The 12734-nt window shown below is 36.9% G+C and overlaps 6 protein-coding genes across 6 annotated transcripts; 3 read left to right on the forward strand and 3 right to left on the reverse strand.

Moving 5' to 3' along the window:
* Nucleotides 1-78: 78 nt before the first annotated feature.
* Nucleotides 79-2031, reverse strand: FDP41_009768 (uncharacterized protein; the record flags this gene model as incomplete). Its single annotated transcript, XM_044713761.1, has 3 exons — nt 79-853; nt 993-1433; nt 1802-2031. The coding sequence occupies 3 exons, from the start codon at nt 2029-2031 to the stop codon at nt 79-81; spliced, it is 1446 nt and encodes a 481-aa protein (XP_044556787.1).
* A 1024-nt stretch (nt 2032-3055) lies between these two features.
* Nucleotides 3056-4213, forward strand: FDP41_009769 (uncharacterized protein; the record flags this gene model as incomplete). The annotated part of the gene is made up of 1 exon (XM_044713762.1): nt 3056-4213. One exon carries the CDS (start codon nt 3056-3058, stop codon nt 4211-4213), a length of 1158 nt encoding a protein of 385 aa, XP_044556788.1.
* A 1382-nt stretch (nt 4214-5595) lies between these two features.
* On the forward strand, nt 5596-7980 carry FDP41_009770 (uncharacterized protein; the record flags this gene model as incomplete). Its single annotated transcript, XM_044713764.1, has 1 exon — nt 5596-7980. One exon carries the CDS (start codon nt 5596-5598, stop codon nt 7978-7980), a length of 2385 nt encoding a protein of 794 aa, XP_044556789.1.
* A 173-nt stretch (nt 7981-8153) lies between these two features.
* Nucleotides 8154-10325, forward strand: FDP41_009771 (uncharacterized protein; the record flags this gene model as incomplete). Its single annotated transcript, XM_044713765.1, has 1 exon — nt 8154-10325. One exon carries the CDS (start codon nt 8154-8156, stop codon nt 10323-10325), a length of 2172 nt encoding a protein of 723 aa, XP_044556790.1.
* Nucleotides 10326-10840: 515 nt separating this feature from the next.
* On the reverse strand, nt 10841-11347 carry FDP41_009772 (uncharacterized protein; the record flags this gene model as incomplete). Its single annotated transcript, XM_044713766.1, has 1 exon — nt 10841-11347. One exon carries the CDS (start codon nt 11345-11347, stop codon nt 10841-10843), a length of 507 nt encoding a protein of 168 aa, XP_044556791.1.
* A 177-nt stretch (nt 11348-11524) lies between these two features.
* Nucleotides 11525-12118, reverse strand: FDP41_009773 (uncharacterized protein; the record flags this gene model as incomplete). The annotated part of the gene is made up of 1 exon (XM_044713767.1): nt 11525-12118. The coding sequence occupies one exon, from the start codon at nt 12116-12118 to the stop codon at nt 11525-11527; it is 594 nt and encodes a 197-aa protein (XP_044556792.1).
* Nucleotides 12119-12734: the final 616 nt, after the last annotated feature.

A 12734-nucleotide genomic window follows, 5' to 3' on the forward strand; every position in this document is an offset into this window, starting at 1 on the left:
GAATAATCACTCTTCAATTCTTCAACATGTCATGTTCTTTTTTTCTCCACTTTTTTCGAATGTTATCCAATTCTTCTCTTAAATTAAATTTCCAGAAAAGCTATTCGTATGATTTTTAGTGAGCACTGATTTGAGAAGTGTCGTCGAACTATTCAATCGTTCTTCACTGGTCTGAAACCGAACAGGTGCTGTGAAGGCAGAAATTGTCAAAGGTGAATTCGAGGCACTTGTCGATGCTTGTTCTGAAGAATGTGTAGAACTATTCGTTTCAGAAAATTCGACATTTCCACCGAATTCTTCAGGTGTCAAGTCTGCAATGGTAAGCTTGGAAAATATATTAGGACGCTCAAAAATGGATGGTGATGTCACATCTGTTGTTGTGGGTGTGACAAGTGGAGAGGAGATTGATCCTCTTCGAGAAGAGGAAGAATTCAATGATCGAGGAGAAATTTCAGTATTCACTGGAGGTGATCGATAGGTCATCGCTAATTCCTGATCTTGAGCTTGTTTCAGTAATTCTGTTTCCTCATGTTCGATATCCTTCAAAATCCATCGAATGAGAATTCTAGTTCTGATTTTTGAGACGAGAACAAAAAAGGCAAAAATGGCAACATAGGCCAAATAAGTGAAAAATAGAAAGGTAGAAGATGCTAACCATGGCATCATGAAATAATTGACTGGACTGTAAGGCCAAACAGTGAGCCATCGCATTTCAACAATCAGTAAAAGCCAGAAAATATAAAATGCAGGAAATAGAATGGAAATAAACAAGTGCCAAAATCTAAAAACCATGTTTGACAAGAAAAAGTCAATCAAGCTCAAAATTCCAGTGATTGCATGAAAGTAAATATTGCTAATATTGTTTTTTCAAATAAATATTTTACAACAAATGAATTCCATGGATTGATATATTATATTTCATCAAATTTTAAAATTATTTAAATTTAAACAATTTGTTTAAATTGTTTGAAATATTCACAAACAACACTTACAAATATCGTGTACTGATCGGTTCAGTTGATTCAAATGAAGTCAAAATCCAATAACCAATACAAATTAAAACAGTCGATGAAATGGAAAGTTCTCCCATCAACCAAATTGCATTCGAAATTCCTCTCATCACGGTCACCATTCTCGAATGTGTTTTTTTCAATTTTGGAATTCCCACTGTCTTGTGATAAAACTTGTTAAAGAAAATGAAATAAAACATTCCCAGCACTGCATGAATGGTGTAATAGACGGTCAAGATAATGACTGAACAGTTGGTAAGAAATGAAAGAAACACAAAGGTATCTTGTGGTTCTAACACTCGTTTCAAAACTAAACTCACAATGGCAATAATGGCCACACAAATTCGATAAATGTAGAGACAGACGGTGACAGGGAATTTAAAGCCGTAGGATTCGAAAATGAATTGAGAAGGATCTCGTAATCTGTGTTGGTAATGATATTGAGGATGTTGTGATGTGGTTGTTGTGATGATGATTTGAAAGGATGCAGTAGTTGATGGTATTGTTGACAGCACAGGTTTCATTAAAATATTTCGAAAAGCACAATCATCACACAAAAAGGATTCGGCAACATGACGAACCGTTCATGATGATCATCACGACCATAATCATTAAACAATCATCATAGTAGTAAATAGTAATAGTCATAAAATTGTACAAATAAGACGAAAATAGACATGTCAAAGTTTTTCGTTCACATGACACACACGGCATGCACGTGATGATATTTCAAGAGTTAGTCATCCAGATGATGATGTGAACCAACCAATAAAAAACACCCAACTACTCACCGATTGAATACTCGTTTCTTGAGAAATTGAGATTTCAAACGAGGTCCCGAAGTCGTTGAAACTTTCTTGTGAAATCGAAAACCTTTCAATGTGTAAATGGCAACAGCAACGACCAATAAAAAGATCATGACACAGGCGCTGTTGACAAGACAAAGCCATCCAAAGAGATAACCCACATGACGATCCGAACTCGTTTCGGGTAGAATGTTGTAGTAGTCAATGGAGGCCATTCTGGTGTAAAATAGATGATCTAGATTTGGTTGTGGATGGTTGTGATTTCTGTTCTCTTCAATAGAGAGATGAGAGGCGTTTTGTGTGTAAAAGATGATGTCACACAATTTTCTTCTTCTTCTTGTTCTGTTGAACGGACTTGATGAAATGCATTTCGAAAGGACTTGAATGATGTGAAACTCGAGCTCTAGAGTGGAAGCTGTGAGAGGAGATCCTTTTGAGGAAAACCCTGTCTTGTAACAGTCGAAATGGAAACATTCAGGCAAAAGAATCAACACAGTAAAATTCAAAGAAGGAGTGATAGCGCGACAGGGGAAAAACGATGCGCTTGATCTTGTTTTCCAGTCGGAGAATTGAAAAGATGTCTTGTGGTTTCAAGCTTGTTGTTGTACGTTACGGACTCGATCGAGTTGTCGATTCTCAATGAACGAACGATCGATGGTGTGAAGGCAGGTGAAATCCATAATGGTATTTCTCAACAAAATAACGTTTTGATCAGAATAGAGGAACGGATCATGTGACAATCCTCAAACAATCGTATGAATGACCTTTCCAAAGTGAATATTCTGAAATGTTATACTCTCTCTAAAACAGCTCATGCTCTTGATATCGGGAAAGAATGCACTAAAGGGCATTCTTTTTACTTTGCGGAAAATGAAAAAGGTCTTTTTGTCAGTCTATTGGTTCTCGCTGGATTACTCTTTCCCATCATTCAATTCTGTTGGTGGGACAGGACTCGTTTCTATTATTTCAAAAGAAGATTTCTGGAAAATTGTAGATTTAGGAATATTTGATCGGCTCTTATACAATAAGTTTTTTATCACGATCTTTGTACATTATTATATTCTTTCCGATATTTCTAATCTTCATATCATACAACTAATCTTCATTCATCATTTAAGGGAAATTTGTTGTGAGCTTTACGATGATCCTAATTTTTAAAACAAGAAAAAAAATTAAACATTTCCAAAAATTGAAATCATAATAATACTCTCACTGTGCAAGACTGGACCATTCCACGAAATGACCCTGTTAGCAACACTCCCTGGTGAAATTATTTTGGAAATATTCAATTTCATTGATTTTTTTTCAACGTATGCCATGATCCGTTCCGATCCTCGATTGAGTAAAATTCATGAAAATTTTGAATTATCTCGAGAATGGATGATGGCAAAATTTATTGAAATGATTCAACAAAACGACAAGAGCTTGATCGTGGCAAGTCAAAGATTGCCAGTCTCAATATACGAATCAAGTAGAGATTATTTGAAACAGCACTACCAACGAATACAAAGGAGAATCATGAGTTATGGATCAAAGATAGAGTCAGATGAAGAAGATCATCATGATACACAAACTAATACTCTGACCATAATTTATAATGAGAAACCATTTCATAGACGTTTTGTGATTTTCTTCCAATATTTCCACGTCATCAATAACTTTACATCATCTTTAGAAAACAGCAATGTGGTAAATGATGACTCTTTTCTTGAATATTTAAGAATGTTTCGTGCCATGTTAAAACTTGATACCATCCTATCCTATTCTGTGAACATTCCACGAGCCCTATTTTTCATTAAATTGATGGACGGAGCTAACAAACTTTTGCTCAAATATGACCTCAAGCTTACCAAAAACTTGGACAAACGACACATTCCAAAGAACATGTTTTTTCGTAAAATTATGGATATTGCTAAATCACTAAATGAAACAGCTCAATGTCTTGAAGAGTCTGAACAATCATTGACAAAAATTCCAATGTGCACCTATCTGGTCCACAACGAACCCTTTCCGATTCTATTGTTTTGTAAATACTGGAAATTTATAACAAACTCAGAAGAATATAGACCTCTCATGAATAGCCTTAAATATTTTGACAAGAATGCATATTTATCTCGATTCTGTAATGGCATTGCAAACATGAAAACTTTACCCAATGATTTCATTTCATCCACTGAAGAGTACAATCGTTTTTTCCAGCTAATCAAATTACTGAATGAATTTTCGGACAAGAAATGTTCACAATTTGCATCCATACCAGTATATAAGGAAACGATTGAGGAACAACTTGGAAAAGTATTATTCTTCAAGAACAATGCTCATTTGAAAAAGGAAATTATTCAGTTTATTTTCGACCATACATTCTATTACTCTGATTCACCATGGTTTTGGAGATGAGCTTTTGATTCTATTAGAAACTTGAATTATTGACATTGAAATTTCATTATTGAGATTCATTATAAGGCACTAATTTCCGATACATGACATCCGTTCGCAGAACATATTTAACTTCCTGATGTGGTGTATTTTCATTAATACTTTCCAAAGCTTTAGTCTCGTGTAAATTTCCATGCATGAACATGAGAACTCGTCTTGCTTTGGTTTCACACTCCATAACACCTCCCCACCATGTTTGGATTTTAAGAAATTTGTCTTTCCTCCCTTACTTTTCACATCGTTGAGGTAGATCAAGACTGTGATAAATGATTTTTCCGTACAATTGAATGTTTCAAAACTGGACGATGATGTTGGAACTCGAATCAAGTAATCTTCTCTCTGATAATGACCATCATAATGAGGTGCAAAATATTCATGAGCGCCATATTTGTAAAATCTCAATTTTTCATTGAATCCACATAATGAGTAACCGTCTGTGAAATGTGTTGAAATTCGGCTCAATGATGAAGCTTTTTCAGGTAAGTAGGGTTTCAATTTGTCAAAAAGTTGTGTCGTTAATTCCACATCATACAACATGACTCGTTGATTATTTCTAATATTTGTCATCATTTTAAAAGTATTTTTCCAGCTGTTACAGGAGTTTCCTTGTAGCCTTTTGCTTCACTTCGTTCAATCAAGTGTTGACATTCGATAGGAGAAAAAAGATCTCCGTCGAGAAGCCAAATATTCCCTGGATCAATTTCGTTGAAAATCACAGAAGTGGAATAATTGCGTTGGTGGTGACTGGTTAACTGTTGTGTGAATGATGATGATGATCGAGATGAAATTCTCATCATCGATGTTTCATGTAATTTCACTTTTGGCGAAGTGCTCGAGAAGATTGTCTTGAACATTTTTCAAATGCTTTTTTTTGATTGGGATTTCAAAATTCTATTTTGATCGATGATCGACGTTTAGAAATAATATTTATAATTAGTATGAAAGATATTCTGGAAATGCGCAAACTTTGACATTGTTTCAGAAAGATCAACTTCATGGATGTCTTTGGAAATGTTAAATTCTCAGCATCCATGAGTGTGATCCCTTTTCAGGTCGAATCTCTTGTCCTCTGCTTTCATTCCTCTCATTAATCTTTCAAGTAAGCTGCGAGAGAGATATTTGTATTGACCGTCTCTTCATTGTCTTGCTTCCATTTTTAGAAAACAGCTATCACCTTAACTCCATAACTGGAATTATCTTGATCCCAATAATGTTTAAAAAGAGGGCAATCAAAGAGAGAAGTATTATGCTCATCATCAAGAAAAAACATCAACACCTTCGTCAGAGTTTTTTAATTCTCTCTGTCTTCCTCCTAAATATATTTATATCACTCAAACATCATCATGTCTTCCTTTCCAACACAACAACGTTCCTCCACCTCTTCACACATTTCTCCAATTTTTGAAGAAGAAGCTTTGACCACCTTGACATCATTGCCAAAATCATTCTCATGCCCTAATGTTCTTGATGTAATGGAAAATGACCGTTCGGCATCATCTCCAGCAACAATGACGTCGTCATCTTGGTCTTTATTTAATTTATTTGGAAGTGGTGTCAAGAAACAACGACCGCACTCACCACATGCATCAAATCTCCACAACCACCACTCTTCGACCGTCGTTGCTCCTTCAACAAGCAACAACACAACAAATGGAAATGTTACACATCTCCCAGAAGAAATTTTGCAATACGTCCTCTACTTTTTCACACGAGAAGAATTGTTGTGTAAAATCCAGTTGATAAATTCTACCTTCAAACGATTAGCATTGAATCGAGAGTTATGGTGGCATCATACTTTTGTGAGAAATCCACACTATGTTTATCAGAAACGATCCTATGCCATTGAGGAACCATGCGACGATCGAGCCAATGACAACTCATTGACCATGACATCGAAATGTCAATGTTGTGACGTGTACAATGATCATGAGGATCATCATTCTCACCATGAACCATCGAATACTGTCATGTATTCAAGTTCACTCAAGAAGCGAATTCAACACATTTTTAGAGTCTCCACTGGTTGTGATGCTAATCCATCTCACATTTACAAACATGACATTTTAGAGAATCAGAACAATACATGCAAGTCACATTACTTATCCAAATTTGGAGAAACTATTGCACCTCAATCGACCTCAATGGAATACACCACCTTAGATTGTATTCATTACTTTATGGAAGAAAAGTTAACATCTACGAGCATTTCATCCATCCTCATCCCATCTCCAAATGTACCGACCATTGTTGCAAAGAAATACCCACACATTATTTCTGAAGATGTGAAATTGACACAATCCTTAAATGGTTTGATTTTGGGAGACACTCAATCTGATATTGCTGCTTCTATCAGTGAATATTTATTTGGAGAAGTAGCCACGAATGCCTTTGGAGGAGGTGATAATTCCATGATTCATAGAATTTTCCCAAGATACAGACACACCATGACATGCATTCCTTCAAATAGTGCCACACCAAATGTCATGATCATCGGAGGAATTTTGACACCACGTCAATTACATGCTGAAAATCCACACCGACAAGGAATATACACTATGAATGCGTTGTTTATTCCAAATCAATGGGCATTTGACATTCCTCGAGATCACGAAGTTGCTTGTGTGAAATCGTATCCCAATTCTTCCATGAATGATTCTGAACCAGTTCCTGTTGATTTACCTCAAATGTTTGGAAAGCATTCTGCAGTATATGCTCCATCGGTGCGTTCTGTCATTGTCTTTGGAGGATCGTACGAAGACTCTGTGACAAGTGACTTGTACCATGTTCAACTTACGGATGCTTACTTTTCATCCAGATTTTGTACCACAGCCAACACAAGAAGAGAAAATTCACAAGGTTCCTTTAGAAGATTCTTGTCTCCTTCTCGAAGTGTACCAATGAATCTCAATGCGAGTGCCAATGAAGTTCTTTTCAAATGGCAAAAGATTGTGAAACCTAATGGAATGGAATGGCCAGCTCCTCGAACTAATCATTGTGCCGTCATGCTCAACGATCGAACAATGATTGTCATTGGAGGAGGTGTTGGAAATAACATGACACCCACCAATGATGTTTGGGCCTACGATGTGGTCACTCGAACATGGAAGAACCTTACTCCTTTGATTGAGAATGCCGAACTTTTCACACCACGTTTAGGATTTGCTGCCACTCCTCTCAATTCACATTCCATTCTATGTTTTGGAGGAGGTTACTGGGTTCAAAATTCTCCTCATGACAAGTATTGGAGAGAATCATACAATGATGTCCATGTTCTGGATATACATAATTTAAAATGGACAAAAATGGAAACTCGAGGTGAGTCACCAAGCGCTGGAACTTTCCCAGCCTTCTCTCCAACATTGATTGGTGTTCATTGGTATATTATTGGAGGAGGAATGATGTGGGACGTCTCTTCAAGTATTTATCAATTGAATACTGTCACATGGGTTTGGGAACGAGTGGGAGAAAGCTTTGGTGCCGATTCAAGTTGTTTGGTGAATTTATCCATGTATACTCAGGGCAAAAACAAAGTAAGCACCAAGTTGGTTCATTGTGGAGGATATCGTTATGAACCCTTACTCGATGCTAAAGTGTTTTCTGTGAATTGGAAAGATCAAATGGATGCCAAGAGAAAGGAATCGACTCGAAAAGTCACTATGAAATCACATGTGGTTCATGCTCAGCAGCAAAATGGTCAACATGTTGCTCGTTCTGAGAAGGATCATTGAAATGTGCGTGTGGCCGAGATCATGTGTGGTTCAATGTTCCCCCTTAGATTGTGTGAGAAATAAAGCTTAGGTTCAGATTTCTGACATTCCAAAAAAAAAAAAGCTCTTTGCAACTTCCACCACCTCTCGCTCTCCTTCTTTTGCTATTGTTACGCGCAGTGACAAGTTCTGAAATGTCATTGTGTTGTTCTTCTTCGTGTCTGCATCCCACCAACTGCCACTTGTCAAGACCAATATTTCTCCTCCTACTATGCTCCATTCTTCTCCTCTTTTCTCATCATCACGACGGCTCTCTTTTCCATCTATCATCCCATGTCTTGGCAAAACAACAACAACAAGGAAGTACCAGCTTTAAAATTTCTCAACAAAGCTCTCATCCTCTCTCTTCCAACTTTTACAATTACGGACTCTTCAATCTCTCCTTCTCCGTTGCACAGAATTATCCCATTGAATTACGACTTGCCAAATCCGACAATACCTTTACCACTGCTCCATTAGGTGCCACACGAATCAATCAACCCGAGTTCGATGGCACTTTCCGAATCACACCTTTATCCATCTCTCCAAATGATCCATTTCAAATTGTTCTTTACAATAATAATAATCAAGAAACAACAGTCACATTGTATCGATTTTCTGATGTGGTTTATCAAACGTATGGTCAGCAACAGGATCAAGTGCTCTCACTGTACATGCCTTCGCAGAGTGTCGAACGATTGGTGTGTTCATCTTTGAGTTCAACGTCATGTGTCAATACGAAATCGAATCAATTTCAATTCACTTTGGGACCGAATGGAAAAGCAAATTTCACACACTATCCCATGAAGATTCAATTTGCTTATTCGTTGAATCGAGAATTGTCGGATTCTCCTGCGGATGTACTCTATGATGAATTTGTGTTGAGTAGTGATCAGGATCGAGTGACGAAATTGTATTCTGTTGGATCGTCTGCAAAGTCCATGTATATGGCTGTCAAATGTCTGAATCCATCGGGAACAGTGTGTAATTTTGCATTTTCTGTGAGTAATCGATTGAATGACGGACAGAATAATGTGGGTGACATTGTGGGAGGTTCTATTGGTATTTCCTTACTTGTAATTCTTATTATTGTGTCAGTTGTCACTTTGATAGTGGTCACCATTTGTTGTGTCAAGAAACGTAGAGCAGCTAAAGCTAAATTACAAAATTCCACAGAATTAAAAGGAATTGTTGGATCCAACCAAATTCAAATTGTGGTGGATGGCAAAGAGGATTTTTCTCAAGGTAACAACACTTCTTCGAGTCCTCTCCTCTTGAATCATGTCACTCATCAAAATACGTCATCAACCCTCTCAACCAATTCATTGTCACATCTAAACAATGCGGATTCCAATTCTTCAGTTCAATCACTCATTGAAACCTATCGAACGATGGTCAGTTCAACCTCCTCGTCCAACAACAGTTCAAATCCTTCCACTGCCAACAATACCATCAATTTTTTGAGCGGAGGAAGTTTGCAACTTTCTGAAACTTTTTCAACTTCTGGACTCTTAAAAGAAAGATATCGAGTCATTCAAAAGATTGGAAGTGGATCCTTTGGTGATTGTTATTTATGTCATGACACTAAAAAGCAAGATTTGAAAGTGGCTATTAAGGCCATTAAATTTGCAGGAAGCGACAGTGAAAAAATTATTTCAGAATGTTCAAAAACAGCAACCATTCAACACGAGCGATTGGTTCAAGTCCATGAATTATTCATTTCTAAAGAATTGCAAGCATTTTGTATGGTCATGAAATACTATGAAGGAGATTTAGAAAAGATCTTGTACAAGTATGAAAAACCTCTTTCACAGAAAATGTTTTTCCAATTAATGAAACAATTAGGAGAAGGTTTAGATTATTTACATGGCGTGAAACAGTTGGTACATCGAGACATCAAACCAAGAAATGTTTTTGTGGATATTTTCGACCCGCAACAAGAAAGAATTTCGGTGGTGGTTGGGGATTTAGGAGAAGCCAAAGAGTTATTATCGACTACTAATAATTCCATTCGTGGAACGTTGAGTTACATGTCACCAGAGGTCATTGCTCATGAAAAGTATGGATTTCCATCCGATATTTTCTCATTGGGAGTTTCCTTGTATCAAATCATTACGAGAGATCCTTTGGAGACGAGAATTTCAATCAAGTTATTGAGTGAATCTGAAGATAAGGTTTTGGAGGAAGTGAAAAACAAGATGAACACCAGTTGTCAACAGTTTGAAGTGTTTTATGATCCGAGATTGATCAATGTTGTGGTGAACATGATGAGAAAGAATCCACAAGATCGACCAACTGCAAAGCAAATCAAGGAATTTGAATTGTAATTTGAGAAATTCAGAATAAGGATAATTAAGGATGGTTATTCAACGAATGCTCTCCACCACAGATAGTTTCTGTTCTCTTCTATCACCACAACAAACTAGGAGAATTCACTTTTTAGTTCTTGGACAATTTAACTCCAAAAACGGGTGTGAGAGGGTTTGAGCATTAAAAAGAATTAAATCCTCCTTTTTTAATATTATCATTACAACAAAAAAAACGAAGAAAATATCATTTTTCATGACAAGAGCCATTGCTTGCAAGGTGGGACATGTCAGTAATTGTGAGAGACTTAAATTCATTTGAAATTGTTGTTGAATTCGAGATTGGAGTTGAATCAAGTGAATGGAACTTGCCCCTTGAAGTAAGAAATGGCTGTTGAGGAATGGTAAGTCTGTGTTTGAATTTAAAACTTCTCTCCAGATGTTGAATTTCTGTGAGTGTGTGAGGTAATTGAGAGGCAATGTCTTGTTCTGTACTTTTATCCCAACGATGAACAATAAGTTTTGAATTCAACTTGTTATGAAGAAATGCGAGTTTCGTTGGTTGACGTCTGACTTTTCCACTTGTTTTTTGTACACCGTGTGGTTTTTTGTAGACCATGTGGTTTCGTGGGAGCAATGGAAGCAAGGGCGCCATATATGGCAACACCCAAATGCTCTGCAATGGCATTCCTTATCTCACGAATGATTGAATCAAATTCCGACATGTCATTTGCTTTCGTTTCTGCCACAATGACAATGTGTTCATTTCCAGAAAGTGCTTCTCCATCGATGGAGAAACTCACCACACATCCTCGTCTCACTTTTACATGACACTCTGCCACCACAAATTCAATATCTTGTGGATAATAGTTGATACCATTGATAATTAACAAATCCTTTCGAAGTCCAGTAATATACAATTCTCCATTCTTGATGAATCCTAAATCTCCAGTTTTCAGAAATTCATAATTTTCAGTGGGTTGCTGATCGTTGTTGTTGTTGTTGGTTGGAATAATCTGTTTGTTTTTATCTGAGACATGCATGAAAGATTTCTTTGGTCAGTTCAGGTTTGTTCCAATAACCCTTGGCAACACTTGGACTTTGTAACCAAATTTCACCTTCTTGTTCGTCGTGTCTGAATTCAATGCCATGTTCTGGATCGACAATTTTGAGAATTTGTTGGAATGCGAGTGGTTGACTCTTTCCACAATTTACAAAGGTTACATGTGAATGCTTTTTCTTGTTTCTTTTTTCATCATCTCTGGAACAAGAAGCAATGAATGAAGTGACATTAATGGACATGAAAATTGTGCGTAAAGGACCTGAAGTAAACCACCGATCAATCCCATGTCATGATAAGGAGGAAGCCATATCATTCCGTGACTGTTCTTGGTATGTCCAAAACATGTTTCAATGAAATGTAAGTTATGAAGAAGATTACCATGAGTGAGCATGACTCCTTTGGGATCACTCGTGGATCCAGAAGTGTATTGAAGAAAGGCCAAACTCTCATTGGAAAGTCCTTCAGGAATATTCCAGAAATCCAGGAGATGATTGGTGCTTGAAAAAGAGAGAACATCTGTCACCAACACGTTGAAACTCTCAAATACTTCATGACATAAATTTAAATGTTGTTGCAAAGAATGGAGTGAAGGTAAGAGTTCTTTGCCTCCTGAAGAAAAGTCTAAAAATCGATACAACAAATCGTCTCCACATGAAACGACTGCATCTTCAAGCATGGCCACTAAATTTGAGTAGGATCGTTGTTTGGGATAGAGAGTGCCATTGCCATTGGCACAGTAATGGACTGACATTTCAAAGAATTCTTCTTGTTTTCTTGTGTTGAAAAGAACCAATGGATGCCTATTCCTTAGTTGTTGCACTGAGAAACATAGTTTGAGTTGTTCACAAAGAGATCGATCTCGTGATAAAGACAACTGGAGGGTCCTACTACACAGAATGGAGATCAATAATGAGCTGTAAGGTCCGCTCAGCGCAAATGATGAAATCTGACATTGTTTATTGCTGCATTTGAAGGATCTTTTTGGTTATAACCAACTTTTTTATTGGCAATGGAATGTACATTTCATGAACTTTTGCTTGTCTTTGGTTTGTTGATGCCTTGACTTTGTTACTTGATTGGTTCAAGGTGCGACTGAGTTTGTTGAGAAGCCTCAAATAAGACCTGCAAACACTTGCATTCACTCGTTGCTGATGATTTAATAACACTCTATTGGAAGAATATCAACCATTGAGGTAAAAGTACTATTGATTGCTTGTTAATTAAAATTAAAAACTTTGAGACAAGAAGAACTTTCCAACAAACCATGAAGAAATCCAACTCTTTAACGATCGATAGGTGAATCATCATCCGCTTCAATACACACACTTCTCCTCTTTAGCCATGTCATTCAATGTTCATTCCAATAA

Source organism: Naegleria fowleri, assembly GCF_008403515.1.
Source record: "Naegleria fowleri strain ATCC 30894 chromosome Unknown tig72, whole genome shotgun sequence".
Classification (NCBI taxonomy): Eukaryota; Heterolobosea; class Eutetramitea; order Acrasida; family Naegleriidae; genus Naegleria; species Naegleria fowleri.